This window comes from Carlito syrichta, unplaced genomic scaffold, assembly GCF_000164805.1.
Source record: "Carlito syrichta isolate Samal-C Ts95f unplaced genomic scaffold, Tarsius_syrichta-2.0.1 Scaffold309933, whole genome shotgun sequence".
Classification (NCBI taxonomy): Eukaryota; Metazoa; Chordata; class Mammalia; order Primates; family Tarsiidae; genus Carlito; species Carlito syrichta.
In genome coordinates, this window is record NW_007254029.1 from 719226 (window position 1) to 744331 (window position 25106).

General features: G+C 33.2%; 1 protein-coding gene across 1 annotated transcript in view; it reads left to right on the top strand.

Moving 5' to 3' along the window:
• Positions 1-25106, top strand: part of LOC103270773 (adhesion G protein-coupled receptor L3) — a gene marked incomplete at its 3' end in the record, with an annotated part of 680895 nt that overhangs the window by 358380 nt on the left and 297409 nt on the right. The window contains exon 5 of the mRNA XM_008068295.2: positions 14948-15161. Within this exon, the coding sequence (XP_008066486.2) occupies positions 14948-15161 (214 nt within the window). The remainder of the gene's footprint in view (positions 1-14947; positions 15162-25106) is intronic.

Consider the following 25106-nt stretch of genomic DNA (forward strand, 5'->3'; position numbering starts at 1 on the left):
TTCTGTAAAAAATCATATTTCTGTCACTGACTTTTTCTCCAACTCAGCTATAAAGTAGTAAAATTGAATTTAAGAGTTATCATCATCATAGTGCACAGATTTTAAATATACCTACATTTATTCTTAGCCATGACACTCTGGAGAGAAAACACTTATTTTCATTTTCTGTCTCTCAAGTGACTAAACATATTTCATACATGGTAAATAGACATTTAATGCACTTTGAATGAGTGAATGATTGTGGGAACATATACCTAATATTGAATCATTTCCACTTCCTTATTCTTTTCTTCAGGCAAATCAAACATACTTCTAATTTGATGGAATAGCTTTTCCTAAATTGATATTCATGTAATAAATTATTTTTCAATAAAATAGAAATATATGAAATTCATATTTCTCATTAACTTGTGAATTAGAATATTTCCTTTGGAGCATCTTTAGATAAGAAAGCTTCAATTAAAATTAATAAATATGAAGAATGAAAAAAATACTTCTATTGACTTATGCTTAACACATATTTATAAAAAGGCTGCTAAATTGTGTTAATTGTGCTACAGGCTTGGACAGATGTAACAGGTAACCAGAGAAAGCATATTAACTTAAAACACTGGATATAATTCATTTCATTATGGAATAATATTTGACTTTAACACACACTGATCTTTCCTTCTTGAAAGCTTAGGTGGAGGGAAAACAATTCAAAACTTTGGCCAAATAAGTATAAAAAATGCATTCATAATTATCGTTTAAAATTGTTTAAAGTGAAATACTTTCATTCTCAAACCAAGTGGTCTGTCATTCAACTTTTTTTTATGATTAAGACGTTATAAAAACCCATTCACCTGAAAGTATGCTTCAAGCAAACCAAGAGAAAGAGTGTGACTCCAGTAGACCTAAACTAAACCACTAAAGCATCAGCTTACTAGAAAAATAACTAAAAATGCACATTTTTTCATAAAGCAACCATATGTGCATCTGTGTGTATTTATGTGTACATTTATATGTGTATACATGCACATACACTTTTTGACGTCTTATGTACACTGAAAAAGCATAAATAAATGGAATAATTGCAATAAGATATAACCATCATTCATAAATATTTATCAGTGTATTACTTTAGAGCTTTAAGTTGAAATTCGAACTTTGAAATAATAAAATGTTGGCAAAATGCCTTCTGAAATTACTGTTTAAGTACAGTGAGCATGGTAATTGAAAAAAATCTTTTATTCAAATACTGAAAACAGACTCTTATTTAGAGTGTAGGGCAATACACCAACAATAATCAACATCAAACAAGGATCTTGGAAATACTAGAGAACTAGAGAATAGTGAAGTGGTCAATTAATATGAAAATAGTTTAATCAGAATGATTTAATTAATGTACAGTTTAATGAACTTTGACATGCTTTCACAGGAAGATGTGTCAAGTTAGGAAATAGTTTTGCAACTTTCCATTTATGTATTTCTAAATGTAGATATATTTATTGGGATTAGGACTCATTTCTAAGTATTAAAAAATATTCTTTCATTAAAAATGTTCATTTCACTTTGTAATCCTGAAATGACTATCTTGAGACTCTCAGTTTTGCTCACATAAATTTTAGAAATAGATTGGCTGTTCGATTGACTTCTAATAATATTAGAAGACCTCAGCATATTATTTATTATTACTATTAAAAGCCTCTCATATATTATTATTAATGGTTGCAAGCATGATATTTACAGCTACTTTCTCAAGTATATTACATTCTACAACAATTTTTAAAAGGACTAAAAAATATTATCTTTATAGATGTCAAGTTTTTTATTGACTACTTCCCTTTGAATATTCTTGTAAGGTGATGCAGTTTGATTGAAGTGGGAAAAGGAAGGCAGTTCATTTCTTCCTTTATCCTGTTTTGATCTAAATCACAGAAAACCATTTGTGAATTTAATCATTCTTTCTCCCTTCCCTTCAACAACTTGCTGATTCAAGTAAATGTCTGTTTTTAATAACATACTTTCAACTTCCTCTACTAAGAGTTTTAGCAAGACTTAATGAGATAGTTCATTTTGAATAACATAGAGAAAAGATGCTTTATGAGATTTAAGCTTGTGTTTTAGTAATTTTAAAAATACTCTTGTTTGACTGGATGCAATGGCTCTTGCCTATAATCCCAGAAATTTGGGATGCCAAGATGGGAGGTTTGCTTGAGGCCAGAAGCTCAAGACCAACTTGGACAACATAGAAAGACTTTGTCTCCATAAAATATATATATACACATACGTATATATATATATATATATATATATATGTGTGTGTGTGTGTGTGTGTGTATACATATATATACATATATATGTGTATATATATATTTTTTTTTTTTTTAAATAGCCATAGTGGTGCACGTCTGTAGTCCCAGCTACTTGAGAGACTGAGGCAGAAGGATTGCCCGAGCCTAGGAGGTCGAGGCTATGGTGAGCTGTGATCACGCCAGATACATTTCATCCTGGGTGACACCGTGAGAAACCGACTGAAGTACTCTTGTTTAAAATTGTTTTAGATGTTCCCACTCTCTTGGGTGAGCCAGAGACAGATATGGAGTCAAGTTAGCTATAGATGAAATTGTGCTATTTTATCTCATGGTATTTTTTGTTTTGCTTTTCCATCATAATTCTTATGGAAATTTCAGGGTTGTTTGCATATTTAATCATCTTTAATGCTTAGTCCCCTGCTCCTCTCTACATAGTAAATTCCATAAGGCTATTAATCAGTGTTTTACTGACCACTGAATACCCACCACCTTGAACAGTGTCTAATACTTCACTAGTACTCAATTTTTATTATTTGTTGAAAAAATAAATGAAATTAATAATTGAGGTGAAGAGTTGATACTGATCACTCAAGAATGTCAGAATATGTATTTCTCAATCACTATTTTGAAAATTAGCTTATCTTCCACAATTAATTTTATGTTTAATTATTTGTTTAGTGAATTGAAGAAACACTGGGGTGAATATTTGAAAGGAAATTTTATTTTAATCAATTCCTGGAAACTTGCTGTGTGGTCTTGAAAATGTATTATGTAAAGAGTTTCTATTATTTTTTGTAGGCGGGAAAATGTGATTTACTAACCTCAATGGTATATTTTGTGGTTGAGCTGAACCAACGTAATAGAATGCTTTATGAGCCCTGTGTCATTTCATGACTGTTTTCCCACATATAATCCTTGGTATAGCCTCTTCACCTGTTTCCTGTGATCTCTTTATGTGGTTTTGCAGTTAATTCATAAGACCTTAGACACTTAAGTGTGTGAGCTGTTTTTCTGCCTTTCAGAATATTATTGTTGTCACTGTTGTTAGAAGATAGCAATCTATTTATTCAGAATCTTTCTGATGACTTTGCTGCAAAGCTATGGAGAGATGAGTTTCTTTCTGAACTAACCAAACATTTTATTTTTACTCCAAGGATTTTCCCTAGTGTCTAGAATTATCCAGTGTGGGCTTTTTTTAAAGAGGGTATTTTGCCTGGTATTGATGGTTTCATTTTGGCTAGTCTCTCTCATTCTGTTTATTTTTTTCTGCATTGGAGTGAAAATTGCCATTAGAGTTTATGAAAAAACAAGCTGGCTATTATTCCTGTCTCACATTTCTAGCATTTGGCAAAGATCTAGGCTTTTATAGATTGAGCGATTTGGTTGGTTAATGCATTCCTCATTTAACAATATGACTACACAGAGATTCTGTGTTTTTAAAGTGAGGATTTACATTGAGCATTTAGTGTCTAGTCAGCTTCTTAATGAAAATGTTTTTGTTTGAAAACATTATTAATGTAAGTTTCATTGGTAGTAAAATAAAAAATAAGCATTTGATTTTGCAAGTAGCATAGTTAATTGGCCGACTTTTCCCTGATAAACCTATTCAAGTAAAATAAGTGTTAACTTTTAGGTGCTATAAACACATGAAAGGAGACATCAGATAGAAAACATAACAGTGTGAAAATATAGATTTGGTCAGGCTTTTTATGGTTAAGCTTATTGTTCTAATCTCAGGTGGACAACCTGGACAACAACAGTTCAACACTGATTGAGTGAGTACAGGGGCATGCTTTCTATGGTAAAGCCATTGTAAAACTTGTGGATAAAGGATTTGTAAACACTGTTGTATATGTTTTTCAATGTTGAAAGTATTACCAAAGAGGTTATTAAAAGGTCTCTATTGTGGAAGATTTGTACTACAGAATTAGAAAGAAATGCTTCAGCGTTACTTCCCTTAAGGACAAAACGAAACAAACTATATTCAACTCAAAACTCTTTATCCCTTCGAATGAATATTGCGTGTATGTGTTTGTGTGTGTGTGTGTGTGTGTGTGTGTGTGTGTGTGTGTGTGTGTGTGTGTTGGGGTGAAGAAAAGGGGAGAAAAGATGTGAATAGGTGCTGCTTGTGCATTTCTTTATAGCATGCACAGTGTAATAGACAATTTGTTGCTTAATTTTTCCTTTCTTTCACAATTAAAAATTTGTACAGTTTTCCTGTGATAGCTGTTTATTCATAACTTGTTCATCCTTTACTAACTTTCCTATATGATTCTTGTGTGTTTAAATCTACATGATTACAGATTTTCTTGGGTCTGAAATAAGAATAACATAAAATTTAAATTTGTTGATTTGCAGTAAATAAAACTACATATTTATATACTTGATATAAAAGTATAATGAATAAATTTGACAATGAATGTCACATTTCCAGCCTGGGTAACATAACAAACCCTAACCTCTAAAAAAAAAAAAATCAAAAAATTACCCTGGCATGGGATGCACACCTGTTGTCCCAACTATTTAGGAGACTAAGGCAGAAGACTTACCTGAGCCCAGGAGGTAGAGGCTTCAGTAAGCCGTGATCATGACACTTGACTTCAGCCTGGACAACAGAGTGAGGCTTCGACTCCAAATAAATACATATATACCTACATACATAAAATTAAATATTTTCCATTTTACTGCAATAGGTTTTTACACAAAGATCTTTATATTAATTTTTAAATAAATTAAAATTAAATTGATTTAAATATTAAATTAAAAATTAACACCAAAATGTTAGGGAAGAATTCTTAAAATTTTGAAAATAGTAGTATCACTCATTATGTTTTGTGCTATAAAAAAAAGATCCTTGACAGATCGCTATAAATGGAATATTCAACTCATATTTCAGGAATAAGATTTCATTTTGCTAAAGGAATGTGAATCCATTCACTTTATATCACTGATTTTTATTTAGTGTGATATTCTCATATTGCTTTATGCATTTCCTGAAAGGTGTCACCTTTCCTGTTTTCTCTGTCTGTGCCACTCAAAGATAGTTATTGCATCTTACATCTTACCTCTATGACTTTCTAGTTCATGCCTCCCATTTTGCCATATTTATCTGAGCCACTATTTTCTGGTGTGGAAAATGGGCATGATAATATTGCCAAACTTTTACTGTTGACAATTTGAAATAAGTGATGCTTGAAAAGCACCAGCATGTGAAAAACGCTTAATAAATGCGAGGAATTATTATTGTCTTATTGCCCTAAACAACTCATTGCAATATCTTCCTCATTAATTCCCAGGTTCTCTTTTCTTTCACTCTAATCTGTTTAAATAATATATTGGCTAATAATTTTAAAGATTAATTTTATTAATACTATTATCATGTCATTGTATCATACCATCATCTTCTACTGCCTTGACTCACTGGGACTAAATTCTGTGTCTAACTTCAAGGTGCTCTCCAATTTGACCATTTTTTAGTTCCGCTCCGAACAAACACCCTTGTAAATATATCCTTCTTTGCTCAGCTTTTCTGCCTGGAACATTTCACTATCCCCTCTCCTACATCTGTATGTATCAGCATGTCTTTAAGGGCCAACTCAAGCCTATTTCCTTCCAGAAATCTTTTTTAAGCAGCGTAACACATGTTGATTTCATTTTTTTGAAATTCTTAATGTATTTTTTATTTTTTTCCCCATAATTAATTCTGCTTACAATGTTTTAAGCCTTGTGTAGTTTTGTGTGCTCTCTTTCTCCTACTATAAGCTTCTGGAGACCCATGGAGAAGGAGATTCTTTGTAATCCTGTTCTGGGTCATCTGTCCATCTACCATTCCCTGCTCTGAACTTTCCCACATCTGATCTTTTAATTATCCTTTAACTTTTTGGTTTGAATAATCATGAAGACCAACTTATGTCTTTTGAAACCTTGCTACGCTCACATGAAGTTTGATCATTTTCTTGATTTCATGTGACAACTCTGAAGCTCTTTCTGCCAGACTCTTGGAACTCCATCCCACATAGGACCAAACTTAGCCCTGAAATAAAACTTAATTGTTCATGGAGACTTTAGACAACACCCATGTCTTATGTTTAATAACTCCCAGCAGCCACATCTTAGGTAGTCAATATGCATTCAGAATTATATTGGCATACTTATTAAAACTTCTTCTTTTCATCTATATATTTTTTTTGAGTCAGAGTCTCATTCTGTCACCCAGACAGGAATTCAGTGGCATGCTCACAGTTACTGCACCCTTGACCTCATGGGCTCAGGAGATTCTTCCACCTCAGCCTTCCAAGTAGCTGGGACTACAGGTTTGTACCATCACACCTGACTAATTTTTATTTTTGTAATTATTATTTTTTATAGAGATGAGGTCTTGCCATGCTACCCAGGAGGGTCTCAAACTCCTGGGCTCAGGCAATCCTCTTGCCATGGATTCCCAAAGTGCTGGGATTACAGGCAGGAACCATGGCACCCAGCCTTCTTTTGAACTATATAATTCTATTTAGCGAATTTTTATTTATTTTGAAGTAAGAATTCTTACTCCTAAGAACATACTGAAAAGTCAGTTTGGAGTTTTTGACATTTAGAATAACATTGGGAAATTTGTGATATGTGAAATTTGACACAGTTTTGGAAATTTTATTCTTCATGGATATAATTGGAAGACAATGTGGAACGTAACTTTGGTAAATGTTGAAAAGTTATTGCAACTAAATATGAATTCATTTTTTCAAGCACTGCATTTTTAAGCTGTGTTCATGGACAATCTTATTTGAAGGCCACAACTTCACAAATGTGTCCTCAAAATGGATGAGGTTCATGTTGAAATTCGTAAGTCAAAAGAATAGCTGAGCATTAATTGTTTCATGATACACCACTCATTAGAGCTTTTTTCTGTAAGTTCAGAAATTTTATATTAAACCATGTAAATTTCATGCCTTTCTTTTTGACCTCAGAATATAATGTGCATTTGGATATTTTTTCAAGGTGTCAGTTTTAATTGTCATGCGGTGTCATACTTACTTAAATGCTAAAATAATCATTTAAATTATATGTATTCTTCATTGAAATAGCCTTGTTGAAATTCAGTGTATTAGAGGCTTACTGAAAGCAGATGTACTTTTTTTTTTTTTTGAGTTGGAGTCTCACTGTGTTGCCCAGGTTGGAGTGCAGTGGCACGCTCAAGGCTACTGCGGCCTTGACCTGCTGGTCTCAGGTGATCCTTCATCCTTAGCCTTCCAAGTAGCTAGAACCACAGGCAGTGCCACCAAGCCTGGGTGACTTTTTGATTTATTGTAGACATGATGTTTCACCATGTTGCTCAGGCTGGTCTCAACCCCTGAGCTCAGGTAATCCTCTCACTTCTGCCCCCCAAAGTGTGGGGATTACAGGCGTGAGCCACTGCGCCCAGCTAGCACATGTCCTTTTAAAGAAAGTAGGCGATAAGTTATGCCTTTGGGTTTCCAATGTTATTTTTCACTGCCAAGTATTTTGGACCAAATTTTCAGAGCACATTTTTAAAAACTTAGAAAAATATGTTGGCATGTAAAATAGTAAGGAGAAAATACATGTATTTAAGAAAATTACGTCAAAGGCTCTGCTGAAACTTAAAATTGTTAATATTTACTTTTATGTATCATTCAAGTAATGAAGTGTTTATCAAAGCCATTGCCAATAAGTGGAAGTATGTCCGCTTTCAGATATGTAAGTGTTCCTATCTATAATTGAGAAACTCCTTTAGACTCACTAGTTTACAAATAGTTTAATAAACTTCCTCAGAAGTTAATTATTCTTCCTCAGAAAAAAACCAGATCTGTTTCATTTTCACTTTTTTATTTTTAAAAGAGCCTTTTTTGCCTTCTGATCATTGGGATACAAAGGGGGGAAACAGTTTTAATGCCTATTAATAACTCAGTACTCTTTCCATATACACACACACACACACACACACACACACACGTGTGTGTGTGTGTGTGTGTATATATATGGTGCTGGGGATTCGTAATATTTTCTTTCATTGATTTGGTAATTTTTCAATAACTAACAGTTGCAGTGTTAACTTTTTAAACATTGCTTTAAGCTTGGTTCTGGGCTATGTTGTGTAGCAAAAAAATTGTGGCTTATAAGAATAAACATGTATTATCTTACACAGTAAGTTTAGGAATTGTTAGGTTAGGAATCCAGAAGTAGTTTAACTAGTTGGTAATGGCTTGATGTGTCTCATGGGATTGCAGTTACCAGAAAGAAGGCTGCCTGGTGACTGGATGATCAGCCTCCAAGGTGTCTGTTGTATGTGACTTGCAAGTTCATGCTGTCCCCAGGGGTCCTCAGTTCTTTGATCCCTGGACCTTTCTATAGGCCTGCTTGAGCGCTCCAAAGATATGATGACTGTTCAACTTTTCTCTATAACAAACAATGCTACATTGAATCGATAAGTGAAAAAAAAGGCAAACATGATGTACATGCTATCACTTGGGTAAAACTGGGAAATGTATACAATTGTTTATAAAAAGAAATGATATGAGACTGACTTTTGACAAAGTGAGTAATTCAAGAGAGCCTGAAGCTGCAATGCCTTTTTAATGAGATGCTTTTGAAAGTCATATACCAATTTATACCACACTATGTCCATTAGAAGTGAATCACTAAGTACAACCCACATTCAAAGAGAAAGGGAATAAGAATGAAGTATAAAGAATCATGAACACATTTTCAAACTGCCACATAGAACTTTTTTTAAAAACCTACACTCCTTCCTTAGGTTATCTTGTATTCTGCTGTGGTTTTAAGTACTGCTTTACAACTCTCAAATTTATAAAGATCTCTTTTCTATCCGGGCGCGGTGGCTCAGCCTGTATTTCCAGAATTGCCTGAGCCCGGGGGTTCGAGACTAGCCTGGGCAACTTGGTGAGAACTTGGTGTGATGGCGTGATTCTATAGTTCTGGTTACTTGGAAGACTGAGGGAAAAGGATCGCGTCTAAGTCCAGCAGGTCAAGGTTGTGGTGACCGTGAGTGTGCCACTGCACTCAAGCCTGGGTGACAAGAGTGAGATGCCAACTCAAAAAGAGAGAGAGAGAGAGAGGATGGAAGGAAGAAAGAAAGAAAAAGAAAAGATCTCTTTTCTGATTCATACTTGTACATTTAACTTGCCACCAAATTTTGCTTATGGAACTTAAATCTAACCTGGTAGTCATCCTTGCCACTCTCTCTTTTACCCTTCATGTTCAATTAACCATCAGGTCATATATTTTGCTCCTAAAAATAGACAGAATATGCTTGTCATTATCCATCTAAAACAACCATGCAACCATATTCACTTACCTTTACTACTACAAAAACAGCCTTCTAATTTGCATTTCTTATTGATTCTTTAAAAATTATCTTTAATAGAGTTATGATTTTTTTTAACATACACAAGATTCAGAATAAACAAAGTATAAAGGAAAGGAAATAGAAAATAAATACAAATAAGCTGTTTTGCTGATGTTTTTATAATCATGACAAACAAATAAATAGTGCAGGCTGGAGATTTCAGTCTCTGCTATGTGGCGATTAAGCCACAGTTCTGATTTTTTTGTCTGGATCACCGAGTTTGTTGAACAATCTGTGAAAAAAATAAATTTGAACAGGATTCTGAAGACTTGGCCCAGGGAGAGAGAGAGAAGTGTTGATTCATCTGTCATGTCATTATTAAATTTCCCTCCCCCAATGCAATGACAGATGGTTTAGTCCATCAGTGAGAACTTTCCTTGAATAATGCAGTTCTCCCTCATATTTCTTATAGAATATACATTTATAGAAAATATAGAAGAAAGTTATATTCCCCTGGTGACTAGGTAGTACCTTGCTCAAGTCTTCAATGACCACTGATACCCCAACTTCTTTCTTCAATTCTCTTCTCTTACTCTATTGACATTCCTTGAGCTATTTTACATATTTCCATGGTTTTATTCTACTCCTGAATTCTAGACACATGAAGCCAACTTGCTATGGAACATTCCCAGGTATTATCCTGACACCTTAAAATCAACAAGTTTCAAACGGAATTAATTATACTTTATCTTCAATCACATAATTGGCCGCTTGCCTATTAGACTGTGTTGAGTGTTTAACATATTGATATCCTTTGTCTTATAATCTTATGTCTGAAATAGCACTCTTTTATTTGAAAGCCTCCATGTAATACCCTAGGGTTATCCTGGCAAGTCTCTGACCCCTGTCCTTGGAAACCAGCAGGAATCTTCTTACTCTTGTTTGATCATTAGCTTCTAGCCTCCTCACTTCAATCCCTAAAGTGGTATCTTTAGTTATCACACACCAGTTCACCGAGAAGTTATAGCATATTAAGCAAGCCAAACATCACCAAATATGCTGAACAGTAAACAAGAGAGCCCAGGAAGAGTCAAACAGAAAAACAAGAGATTTTGATAACAGAGTGACTGAAAGTCTAAGCAAAGGATAAAAAATTCTGCTGAAATAAGTAAGCAAGAACAAGAAGCTTTTTCTTTTATTATTTAATACTTCTTTTTACTTGTTTTCCTCACAGTTAATACCTGGTCAAGGGTACTCTCCACTAGGAGTATGTTTGAAATGGAATCTGAGGACTTCCTGGAATTCTAACCATCTTAAGCTGCGAAGTTTCATTAGTTCATGTCCCTTTAGTCAGTGAGTAGTTCCAAGGTGCTGCATCCTATTAGAGGGTCACCAGATTTCACATCTAAAACTTTCCAATATACTCAGCAAATATCTGTCACAACCTAATAGATGACATAGTATTTTTTGTTACACTACTTCATGAGATAAAAGTGAGAAGGTGTTCAAGAATGTTATGTATATGCCTTATTTGCTTTAAACTATTCTGTCATAAGCCACTTCACAATGCCCAATGCAATATTACCCTGACATAACATGCAATGGATTATTTGGTCACTCTGTATTTGAATTGTTGGCATTTTCCTTGTCTTAACCTATTTCTCTTGTAACCAAAGTCTTTTCATTGGTAGCATAACTGAAAGAAAAACAAAAAAAACACAAACAAACAAAAGACCTTTACTTTTAAGCCATTTTTCTCCCTCTGGACTTTTGTTGCTATTAAAACATTTAGCAATGTAATTAAAAGTAATTTAAATAGCTAATTAGGTAGTGTTGTAGAGTACTTTCCAATAATACATTCCCTTAAACAAAGCATCCATCATTTACACAGTGCAATTTGTCACTGATGGTACAAATGCAATTATGTTAAATGGAAGAAAGCATACACAAGTCAATTCTCTGGTTCTTTGTAAAAATGTCTTATCTATAATTTTTAAAATCATTCTTACAGGTTCAAAAATTATACATGGAAAATTTGGGCCTCCAAATTTTAGTTAACTTTGCAGCAATCTAGTTTCTGGTTCAAAATCATGTTTTTGACAATGAAGACCCAAATTAAAACTATGTCAATGCTTTAACAAAATTGACTGATGAGTTTAATCAACCAAATTGTCCACTTAGTCAAACAAATGCTTTGACAGTATGATTTGCTTATTTGTTGTTTCTTTGCTAAATTAACTTTTAAAAAACATTTAATTGACTGATTGTCAACATACTGTAGCAAGATGAACTCAATGTTTGAAAACAGTTTCTATGTGATTTTTAAAAAACTGATTATGAAAATTAATAAACAACATATTTCTTAAAAATGCATAGAAACTTACTCTAAGATATTCTGAAAAATCTTATTTTAAGGACCTTTTGTGAAAACAAAAAATCTTTATAACTCCATTTAAACTGGTCACAGTCATGATTTTTATTATTCAATGATTTTCTATACAAAAATTTAAATACATTAATGAAAATATCTTTGTCTATGAAAAAAATTGAGTGTTAAAAAGGACTTTATGTTTAAATAACCATTTAATTTCTGAATGGCAAACAAAGACTTTTATTTTAGGAGCAATAGAAATGCACATATCAGAAATTCAGTGTCTATTGTGAGAATATCCTACTAAAATATTGGCAGAAAAACAGACTTTAAAAATACGTTCAAAGCAATCTCTAATTACTTTAACTCTTCAGTTATTGCTGGGAATGTGCTAGATTCTTCTAGGCATGTTCACAAGAGAGAAAGAGACAGAGGGAGAGAGAAAGAGAGAGAGAGAACACACAAACAAAATATTGAACACCCATCACACTGGAATTAACAGTCAGTGCAGCTTGAAGACCTTTATGTGAACTGTTGAATAGTTAAGTATAGGGTCTATGGTACAGTTAATAGTTTTTTGAAAAAATTATACAAATGAGGTATAAACTCATGTAACTTTCAATTTTGAGTCACAGGTATTTTTCATAAACCAAATTAATATTTTCTCTAAATTTCAAGTGAAAATATTTATATTATAATTTTTTTCTTTCTCTATTGTTTTTTACCTTCCTGCATCTCTCCTACCTTCTTTTCCTTTCACATTGCATATAATGAATTATTATGCAGCCATCAATAAGGACAAATATATGGACTTTGCAGCAACTTGGATGGATTTAGAGTCGATCATACTCAGTGACTTATGACAGAAACAAAGATCAGAGTACCATATGTTCTCACTCATAAGCGGACCTTGAACAGTTATAATACTATAAGAAAGCAATTGGCAGTAGTGAGAAACTGTCAGGGAAAGGCGGTAGGATCGGCAGTTGAGGGAAACTGCTAGGGGAGGGAGGGGCATACCTCATCAACAAGGGTACCTGCATAATCAATGTTTGTATACCTAACCCTGAATTGTACCTCGCATCTTTATGATAAAAAAAGAAAAAAAAAGAAGAAAAAAAACAAGAAAACTGGCATATATTTATTTAAATGCATGTATTTTATATATGTGCACATTAGTGAGGTAATTGACTATCAATTCAAATTTAAGTTATCACATCTGTTTCTCTATAACTGATTCTCTTAATGTGGATATTAACTTATTTGACAGTTGATAAACACTTCATTTAGAATTTCAATTACATGCTTATAAAAGAGCCTTGTTTGCTTCCATAACTACTTAACATTTGATTTTCTTTCAATAATGTACTGATTATGTTCATAATCTTGGAGTGGGAAGTCGTTAAACTTGACATGAAAAAGTAGATAGTTTTCTGTATCAAAAATGAAATATACATGTTCAGCAAACATCTAAGATTAAACAACAAATTAGAAAAGCATATTTATTATAAATATGAAGGACAAATGATCAGTTTTCTTATACAAAGGATTTTTATAACAGTAAACATTACATAAATGTGAGCAAGCAATTCACAAATAAAAGAAATATAAAGGGTCAATAAGCATGTGAAAATATTGCAAAGTAGTGCAAGTTAACATATATAAAAACTTTATACCATTCTTTACCAAGCTGACATAATTAAAGAAATTTATAATCCATTTTGAAGAGTAAAGTATTATTGGTGGAAGTGTACATTTTTGAGATTTTTAAAAATCTGTTGATATTTACCACACTTGAAATGTATTTCCATCTTTCCCATCCATTTCGCTGTTAGAAACATACCATAAAATGCATTTAGATAATTAGATATTTTCCCAAATATAGTAGACAGCATGCACAGATATATACACAAAATGTAGCCACTATAAGAGGGACGCGCTATCCAGATATAAAAAGATTTCTATCATAGATTATTAAGTCAACAAATAAAATAATACAAAGATTCAAACAATATGTATAGTGTGATAATACCCGATTAAATTAACTGAGAAAAATGGAAAGCGCAATGGAGCACACGTACAATGTCTGTTTGATTTTGTGGAGAACATTCTGATAAGAGGGTCTCCACATTGTTAATTGGTTACCTCTTGATAGAAAGAAAGGGTGTGAGGAGGGAGCCAAAGTAATATATAATTTTTCTCCATATACATTTCCATTTTTTAAAGCAAATAACATGCATTCAAGTAACAAGTGTATGTTTTAAAATTGAAATCGACTACTTAAGTAAACTTTTATAACAGTGCAATTTTTTGTTGATAAAAACCTTATTTGAATAAAAAAGAAAAGAAGGAAACATCCTTGAGGTATATCTGAGTATCTTACTGTATAAACCAGATTATATTTATATACAGTCTCAACCTGTCACACTAGACCAAGAGTTCAATAGAAAATAGAAGTGGTTTTTTCATTGATAAGAAAAAAAAAGTTTGATAAAGTTTTTTAGAAATGATTGTTTTTCAAAGAACTGATTACCACATGTTCTCACTTACAAACAGATCTTGGACAATTATTACAATACTATAAAAAAAGGGCTTAGCAGGAGTGGAAAACGGCCTGAGGGGAGGGGAAGCACACCCCATCAACGAGGGTGCCTGCATAATGAACATTTGTATACCTAACCCAGAATTGTACCCTACATCTTTAAAATTAAAAATTAAAAAAGAATCCAGAAGTTTAAAAAAAAACAAGCAAAAGAAATGATTGTTTTTATTAGATTTGGAAAAAAAAAGTCCTGTAACGTTGCCGAAGGCAGAAATATTCTATTTTTAATTGAAATTGTGATTCTTAACTGCTGTATTCCTTGGTATTAGTTTACCCCAAGTGCTGGAAAGGCAAACACATATAATTTCCCTTCGTGTGTATTGAAGATGGCTTCTCTTTCTCCCTCCTCCTCCTGGCAGCTTTCAGCCGTGCACCCATTCCGATGGCTGTGGTCCGCAGAGAGCTCTCCTGTGAGAGCTACCCTATAGAGCTCCGCTGCCCAGGAACAGACGTCATTATGATTGAGAGTGCCAACTATGGGAGGACTGATGACAAGATTTGTGACTCTGACCCTGCTCAGATGGAGAATATCCGGTGTTATCTGCCAGACGCCTATAAAATTATGTCTCAAAGGTATGATACTTATCATATTTTCTCTGTGCATATAATACAATCCTTCAGCATGCATCTGTGTGACCCGTTGAACATCAGTAAGAACATAAACAGTGTTGTGTGTTTTAGGATAATTTGAAATATTTTTCAATATCCTACTATTTCCCATATCAACAAAATGGTAGTATTAGAAATTGCAAATAGCATTTTGAAAGTATTAAAATTTATTAGATGCTTTATTAAATTTCGTGGTCGAATCTGCCTGCTGTTCTGTTAGTACAGAATTGGTACATTACATGAGAGATTAAATGTAATTTTCATCACTTTCAAAAATAATATTTTCTCCAAAATTTGCAGAAAAATATTTCACTGCTAACAGCTATTTCTTAACAGTGTAGGAAAAAAAGAAGCAATAAAAGTAAAAGAAGCCGGGCTCGGTGGCTCAGCCTGTAATCCCGCGCCTTTGGGAGGCTGAGGTGAGTGGATTGCCTGAGCCCGCGGGTTCGAGACCCGCCTGGGCAGCGAGACCTCATCTCTACAATAAATCAAAAATCAGCCGGGCGTGGCAGCGCAGGCCTGTAATTCCGGCTACTCGGAAGGCTGAGGCGGAAGGATCGCCGGAGCCCAGCCCGTCGAGGCTGCGGTGACCGGGAGCGGCCAGTGTACTCCAATCTGGGCAACCGAGTGAGACTCCAACTCAAAAAAAAAAAAAAAAAAAAAGTAAAAGAAAATTTTATAATTATTAAGCAAAAGATGGTAAGACTATGATTAATGATTATTTGGCCTTGTAAAACAAATTTTAAAAGTTTATTTTGGTGTCTAGGATAAGAAATTAATAGAAGTGGTTAAATATATTCAGCTTAAATATATTTAAGCTATCTAAATACTACCATATTAAAATACTACAAATTGAGATGACAGATAATATCACTAGATAAGAAAAAAATGGTTTATTCTATACAGATTGGTCCATAAGAATACATACTATATGAGGTTTAAATTATATTAAAATGCTTTGATAGTTATCTAAGTATTATATTTCTCTTAATATTTGTTTACTATTATCATACTTTTTCAAAAATCAGGGATGAAGATATTCATTTATTACAAGCCTTCAGCTATCAAGCATTTTTTTCTTCTATTACTTAAAAAGTTTTTAAAATACAAGGAAAACTATTGGTTTCACAAAACTAAACAATTGAAATCAAAAAACAAAAACAATGAATTTCAAGGATTATACTTCTAAAAAGAGCTTCCTTATTTTTAGTCTGTTGTCTTCTTGATACATCATAGTCTGATAGTATTTTTATGTGATTAATAAAATCATAAGGAGGGCACATAACATCAATAAGGGTACCCAATCTCAATCCAGGCAAAATGGGGACCAAAGGAGGGCCCAAATTTTACCTATATGATGACCACTTATGTACCTAACCCTGAATTGTACTCTACATCTTTGAAATTTAAAAAAGGGGGGAAAAACCCAACAGGACCTTCTAGGAATTCTCAAAAACAAAACAAAACAAAGAGTAAGTAACTTAGTTTTATAGATTATTGTTGTATAAATTATTAACATAAATCAGATTTTTAATGATCAAAACATCCGAGGTATGCTTGAAGGATAATGGATTCTGTGCAATATGAGGGCTTTTATTTGTTTTTTACTAAAATGATGCTTCGTACTAAGGTGAGTGTTAATGAGAAAGAAGATTTTGAAATTAGGGATTCCATTTGATAAAAGTTTGGTTGTCTCTTGTTGTTCTTGTGTGTCTCTCTCATTATTATGTATTTGACATACTTCCGTCTAACTACAAATATTATGTTATGCCTGAAAAATTCTAATTCTTTCATTTGTGTGGGGTGTTGCCATGGTCTTTCAGAAGTGATTTTCTATGAGTAGTATGGAGTGGGCACTATGACTAAATTGCTATTTTTATTTGCTTCAGTTAGACAAATGTAAAATTCTGTGGAACCCGTTTTGTGGGCTGAGGAGAAAAGTTTGCTTTGCTCTGATCGGTTTCTCACTTAAAATGTAATAGAAGTATTAACTTCACTAGCTCTTTGATCTCTATATGTTTTTCACTGAAATTGTTTTAATCCTTTCATTGATATTATTAATGGTTCCCCAAATAATCCTTTAATCTTATAACTATTGCAAAAAAATAGTTATAATGAATCTTTTGGTGCCACTGAACTATATGGGATGAGTATATAATGTGACAATTCTGCAGAGTAAAAATACTCTAAGCACTGTTAGTAAATCATTTGTGTAAGCCCTCCTGGTGGTTTCTCAAGTAAGAGTTGTCAGTTAGCTGAAATAACTAACTGTGGTTAATTCTCCATGGAAGCAAGTTTCTCGCATGCATTTGAACTTAAATATACTACATTTACACTTGTTCAGAGACATTTTTGACTCTTGGAGAAAAGAAATTGGGTTCCATTTTGTATGCTCCTAAGAGATGAATTGCCCATGGCCATTTAAACCACTTTATAATGAATTTAGTTACACTAATATGCTAGCCACAGCATGTTAAATAGTACTAATAATTACTAATTATGATTTGGACATGTCATACTAATAATGTTATGAACAGTTTAAGTAGATTAATGCATTTGAACTGAAATCATAATGAAAAGCATCTTTTCCAAAAGATAGCTTAGATTAACATTTTTTTCTTTCACTTAAACTTCTAGAAACAGACTATAGCAGGGTCTAAATATTTTAAAGCATATCTTGTGAAAGAATTATTACTAATTACAAAGAATTATTATTGTTACTGTATTCTTGCATAACCTTGTTAAAGAAGATAACTGACTTCAGCCTTATACATTAGACAGTGTCCCAGGCATGGAGAGACATGAAATATCATTCATGCAGATGTCTGAATACACAGTGAACAGATGCATACATTAAAATGTATACTAACATGTAAGTGGGAAAAATCTGGAACTCAAATGGAAAGGGATGTGACTCTTGTTTTTCATGTTTTTCTCCAGAACTATCTAATCTGATATCTGTCATGGAAGAGCCACTTTCCTTTTTCCTTTCCAGATTGTATGTTTTCAAATCAAGTGTGTTCTCAGGCCATTCTGTCCAACTCCTCAAGTACTCCATGCTTTAATTCTCTTTCATTATCCTACTAGAGGACTTATTACAATGTCAGAACACATTTATTTCTCCTCAGAACTTCTAAATTTACTATCATCTCCATCCCTCTTTACTGTATCAAAATATTAACAAACCTGTATTATTACACAGCTGCCTTATCTAAAGTAAATTTTAGGTTTCTGGAGGGCAGACTTCCTGTTGATTTTGCCCAAAACCAACTTTAGATGTATACATGAATAAATAAAAAAGCTCATTAGTTTTGTCATGCCACTTAAAAGCTTTCTTGACTCTATGATCTGAATGATTTCTGTTTCATTTTATGTTTATACATTTCAGAAAGTTTTTACAAAATATCACAGACTGCTTTGGAATCTAAATGTGAAAATGAATATTAGCCACTGGTTAATTTCAGAAATTTTACAATTGGAATTCAGTACAGGTTTCAAGTTATCTCCAACTATTAATGGAAATATTTCAATTATTATTTCAACCAATAATTGAAAGTTTGCAGTACGTAGTTTACTATAATGATTACTCTTGGGTTTGATGAATAAATAAGTCAGACATAGTTCCTACTCACGAAACTATAGATTTTTTGACAGATTTTAAAAAAGCCAGCTATATCATTTGCTCAACTTTTTATTTTTATCTCATTTACATTTGTTGAGGAGGTTCATGGAGGAAAACTCTTTCAGTCAGATGATATTAAAGAGCATTTCATTAGACAGGAGGTTTTGGAGTTGGTCCTTGAAAGATGGGAGCATTAGGGGCACCAGAAAAGACCTAAGTGATACTAAATATGTAAGCAGAAGAACATCAAAAAGGAACATGAGGGAATAACTTCCTTCCAGTAACCCTTCCCCCATCCTTCTCTGCCATGATCATAAGTTTGTTGGTGTTCTACTGTGGCTATAACATTATCTAGTCTTTCTGAGTCTCCTTCCTAATGTGCAATCATTACTTGGGGACAAACCGCCCCTCCTCAAAACCCTCCCTGAGCCAGACATAGCCCAGCCCTTTGTAAGGTCAAGATGGTAGGAATGCTTAAGCCCAGGAGTTCAAGACCAGCCTGGGCAACATAGCAAGACTCTGTCTCCACAATATAAACAAACAAACAGATACATAAATAAATAAAATTAATTTAAAAACATTTAAAAGCCCTCCCTGTAGGTGAGGTGTAAGCTGTTAAGAAACCTTCATATTGCTAGATGATATAATAATAATTTGATGTTCATTCCTTGTCAAAAAAACTTTCATAGGTGTTCTTATAAAATAGACATAAATTCCATGTAAATAAGAGAAATTTGAAGATCATACATGATGGCATCCTCATGCCAGCCTTTTATGACATATTTAAAAATATATGGTATACTATCCTTATTTTACATATAATTGCCTAGTTTTTCAAGTTGAAAAAGCATTTGTTAACTGGCATGTGAATGCATATATGTGTATACATGTATGTATGTATGCATATATGCATGTGCAACTCTTTATGGAATGATAATATACTTATAGAAAATTCCACACATCAGCTGGGTGCAATTGCTCATGCCTACAATCTTAGCAGTTTGAGATGCTGAGGCAGGAGAATTGCTTGAGTCCCGGAGTTTAAGACCAGCCTGGGCAACAAAGCAAGACCTCATCTCTACAAAAATATAAAAAAAAAAATTAGCTGGCTATGGTGGTGTGCACCTGTAATCCAGCTACTTGGAAAGCCGAAACTGCAGGATCCCCTGAGCCCAGGATATTGAGGCAGCTGTAAGCTGTGATCAAGCCACTGAATTCCAGCCTGGGAACAGAGTAAGATTCTGAAAGGAGAGGAGGGAAGGGGAAGATAGGGGAAGGGAGAGGAGGAGAGGGGGAGGGAGGGGAGGGGATTCTACATTTTATACATATATAATTCAATGAATATTCACAAATCAAGCTCATTTATGTAACTAGCACAGATGAAGACACAGAACATTACTTGGAACCCCAGAAACATTCCCTAGTACTATGAACCAGCCATAGTCCTTCTCTCAGGGATTGCCCTGTCTCGACTTCAACCTTGAATTAGCTTTGCCCATTTTGTAATTTAAAGAAATGGCCTCATATGGTACATATTTTTGTTTCTGACTTCTGTCATTCAATAAATTCATTTTTTATTTTTAAAAAATTGAAGAATTTTTATATGCCGTATAATTTACTCATTCAAACACACAGTGATTTTTTTTTTAGTAAATTTACCAAATGATGCAACCATTGTGATATATCTGTTTTAGAATATTTCCATCACTGCAATAAGATTGTGCATGCCAATTACTGTTAGTACCCATTCCCACCCCCATACAATGACTAATCTACTTTCTGTCTATATGTTTATCCTCAATGTATTATTTTTAAACTAAAAAAATGAATATTTGAAATCAAGTTAACTTTAATGGGTTTTTCAGTGGGGATAGCAAGAAAGAACTATTGGTAGTTATTTTTGGAAACATGAACATAAATAAGTTGCTTGCATTTTTAATTTTCTTAGAACCAAAGTTCATGATTCTTGACATTTATAAATTATTTCTTCAACGTTTTCTATCAAGTAGCGATGTTAAATGTACAAAGTCAGAGTACCTTTTTCTTTTTAAATAAGTGATCTGAATTTCATTTTCGTCTTTTAACAGTATTTTAGCAGTGTTACATTTTCACATATTATAGTCATATCAGGAACATGAAAAAAAGAGTGAGAGCGAGAATCATTTCTCACCTTTCTGAAAAGTTATTTTTCAGTTTATATCAGTAGTACCACAGGACATTTTATAGTTTACAAAAAAATCTTGGGTTTTGTATTCACTCCTGCTAACGTTAAGAACTCTTTCAATAATAGTAGAAGAAATACCAGGGGTAGACTTTGTATATACATAGGCTAGTAAGTGTTCTGCAATAACTGCAGGTATATACATGAGTTTTTCCATTCAAGTATTCCCCCTTTGCTCCTTTTACAGATCTATTGCATTGTGTTATATTTCTCTTACGAATTATAACAGAACAATTTCTCATATCAAAGACTTTTCCATTGAATTAATGTTCTATGTAATAAAAAGAACAGATAGACACAGACCCTGTAATATATATTATGTTATTTAAGGATTACTGTTTGTGTGCATGTTATTTCTTTATTTACTTGTTTATTCAATTTATTTTTGGGTGAGGACTCACTCTCTTGCCCAAGCTGGAGTGCAGTGGCACTATCATGACCTCCCAGACTCAGGCGATTCTTCTGCCTTAGCCTCCTAAGTAGCTGGGACTATAGGCATGTGCCATCATTCCCAGCTAGTTTTTGTTTTGTTTTGTTTTAATTTTGTGTAGAGAAGAGGACTTGCCAGCTTTCTTCGGGTGGTCTCGAATTCCTGGGCTCAAGCAATCCTACCATCTCAGCTTCCCAAGGTGCTGGGGTTACAGACATGAGCCACTGCATCCAGTAGCATATTTGTTTAAGAAAGAAGCAGGGAAGGAGGGAGGCAGCTAGGGAAGGAGAGAGGGAGAGAGGGTGGAAGGAAGAAAGGTTGGATGGTTCCATTTCCATAGCCCAAATGTAGGGAATATGGAGAAATAGGAAATTTCCTATTTATGACATTTACTTATTTCTTTTATTCTAACATGTCGCCCCTTTCAATTCTGAAAATACATTTTGCTAATGTCTACTAAATTGCTTTGAAATATTTCTTGCTATTAATTTAATTTTGAAAGAAACTGTATGTCACATGCGTGTTCTGAATTTAAAATGTTTGTAAATGATTCAAATAGTTCTTGACAGCTAAGGGTGAAAGCTAAAGGGAGCTGTGTCGGCTTTCTTTGGGCCACTGGGAATATTAACTCTTTACTGTAGCCATACTCAAATCATAATTCATGGGAACTTGGATTCCCTTTTAGGGAATCTACAAGGTCAAGACTGTTTTCATTAGAATACTGACATAAATTAGCCAATCATGTAGAGATAGTGTTTGGGGACTTTGGGGCAGCTGTTTTTGGCAATCTTAAATTTGTTTCCTGCACTATATTGGCATAGAAATGGGTAGTGCAAAATCACTGGTAGGTAAAACTTCTGCACCTTAGCAGGGATCAAAGCAGTAGCAACATTGTGTTTTTAAAAATTTCTCAGATTTATTCTAATATGATAAATATCAATATATACAATTGGTCGGTCTTGATTGCTCACATATATAATCCCACCACATTGGGAGTTCTAGAAGGGAGGATTGCTTGAGCCCAGGCATTTGCTACCAGCCCAAGTATCATGCAAGACTGCATCTCTACAAAAAAATCAAATAAATTAACCGGTCATGGTGGCATGTACATGTAATCCCAACCTACTCAGAAGGCTGAAGTGATCAGTGGTTGTGACAGAGTGAAACCCTGACTCAGATAAATAAAACAAAACAAATAACTTGCATCAGCTGATGTTCTTTGTGATTCTTAATAATTTTAAGAATTAAAGAAGTTATGAGATGAAAATTAGGAGAATTGGTGCTTTAACAAATACAATTATTTTTCATGTCTAGTGTTAGTCATTTGTTTTTCTTTTTATAGTTTCTGCATTGGATAATACTCATTCATAATTTTTAAAAATTTTTATTTTAGAGTTGTGGGGTACAAGTGAGGATTTGCAACATAAGTACACTACATGCAGGTGAAGTTTGGGCTTCTAGCTGGCTGTCTTTTCCCTGGGTAGTGGACCATTGTGTTATCATGTGCCCTCTCCTTCCCTTGCCCTTAGCCATGTCTCACCACTGCTGATCCCATCCTTATGCTAATAAGATTAGTGTTCAGGGTCCTAGTATGAGTGAGAACACATGGCATTCAGTTATTTGTTTCTGTTATAGTTCACTTCTATGATGGTCTCTAACTGCACTGTCATGATATTACTCTAAACACAAGAATGTTGGATGAACTAAATTTATAAGTACATTTACTAGAACAATATTTTTCTTTTTAATGTATTATTGATTTCAATATCCTTCAAAAATGAGTAAATTATGTAGAGACGGTGTTTGAGAACTTTCGAGCAGCTGTTTCCTGGCACTCTTAAATTTTCTGTGCTTCTTTTCATTTGGCAGTGTTAATGTTAACTTCAGTGTATTTAACCATTAATAAATGCATTGCCAAAAAAGCTCAACAAAATAAAACAAAAATGACTTAAGTTAAGGAGAGTTGGCATGATAAATTCACTTTGGAGTTTGTCATGTTTCACATTTGATTTATGAAACCTACGAATCATTTTCTTCATTTACAGTAAATGATCACCTTAGTTGTTTTCTTACCTCCGGCTTTTTAGATAATTAACACTTTCTAGTCAGTCTGTAGAATTTGAGATATTATAGAAAATATTTATAAGAATCACGAAGAAAGAAAAAGGAATGAAAGATAAGTTTCTGAATATTAGAAGTTATAGGAAAAAAACTGAAGTAAATGTCTTGGGAATAGCTTAAATCAAAATGGAAAAGAACTAAACAGGTAATGAACATAAATTCTATTACTGATTAATTGGATAACACTGAATTCTGGAAGAAAAATGTTGCAGTGATGTTTAACAGACTTGCAAAATAAGTAATACCTTTAGCCTCAGTTTCTCTCTCATTACAATGATCTTAAAGATTGCGGAAACTATTGGAGAATTAGATTTCAAAGGATTTTTATTCTTTCATTTTTTCAGACATAATGTTGGTTGCTTTGCCATAGTAAATTACTTAATCCTTAAAGAAACCAAGATAAATATTATTATCTACATTTCACTGATAAAGAGACAGTATTACATAGAGTTCAAGAAATTTTCCTGAGGTTACTTACTACATGGTGGTGCAAACATTCATAGCTTGCTTTCTTTGGATACAAAGCCCATGACTGTTTTTACTATGATTTTCAGTTGTAAAATATTTTCTTCTAAGGCACTAAGAATATTTTTTTTCAACAAGGGAAGGTCTTTTTGTTACCTTTTTTTTTTATATTGGGAAAAGCAAGTGAATAATTCAAAACTATCCACAGTTTATATATTAAATATGTTGGTTAAACAAAAGTAAGGTGTCAATGAAAGGAAGCTTGCAAAATTGATCAATATATGGTCACCAGAGGCTGAGAAGGGCGCAGCATGAAGAGAGGTTGATTACTGTGTACAATTATATGGTTAGATAGAAGGAATCGTATGATTTTATGTATCAAGAAAAAAAGTCAAAAAATTGATCAATATAGCCATTCAACTTCATCCTTAGCTTGCTGGCTGATTATTTAGCCATTTCTCTCTCAGTTTGAGTGTTAATATCAATATTCAGGATATTGACTAAATACGAAATATATTCAATTATTACTGATAATAGTAACAATACTTATTTATCTTTTTATTATGTGATATTTGCCACATTCTGGGAAATAATTTACTTTGCATTATTTCACCTTTTTTCCTCTCATCAACACTGTGAAATACATGTTATTACTATCATTATATTGATGAGATATTTAGAACACATAAAAATTTACTTGCTGAAGAATTTAAGTCAACATACTGTCTTACTTGAGGAACTTGGAACTTTACTTATTAAAACAAAGACGATAAAATGGTAAAGTTTTATAAAGGCTTAAGAACAATGCTGCTTCTGATCATGGTCATGATGGTGAGAAAAGAAACTCATTTCCTCTCATGAGAAAATTCAACCAAATATTGGATTGGTTCAGCTCAGGTTACATCAATATTCAATTACAGCTGTACACAAGTTTTATTACTGAATTTTTTGATAAAAATAATTTATTATTGTGTATCTAAAACTGACCAGCCTCTAAACCTTTTTTATTTTAATAAATTATGTTTACAAAGTATTTACATAACGTAGCAC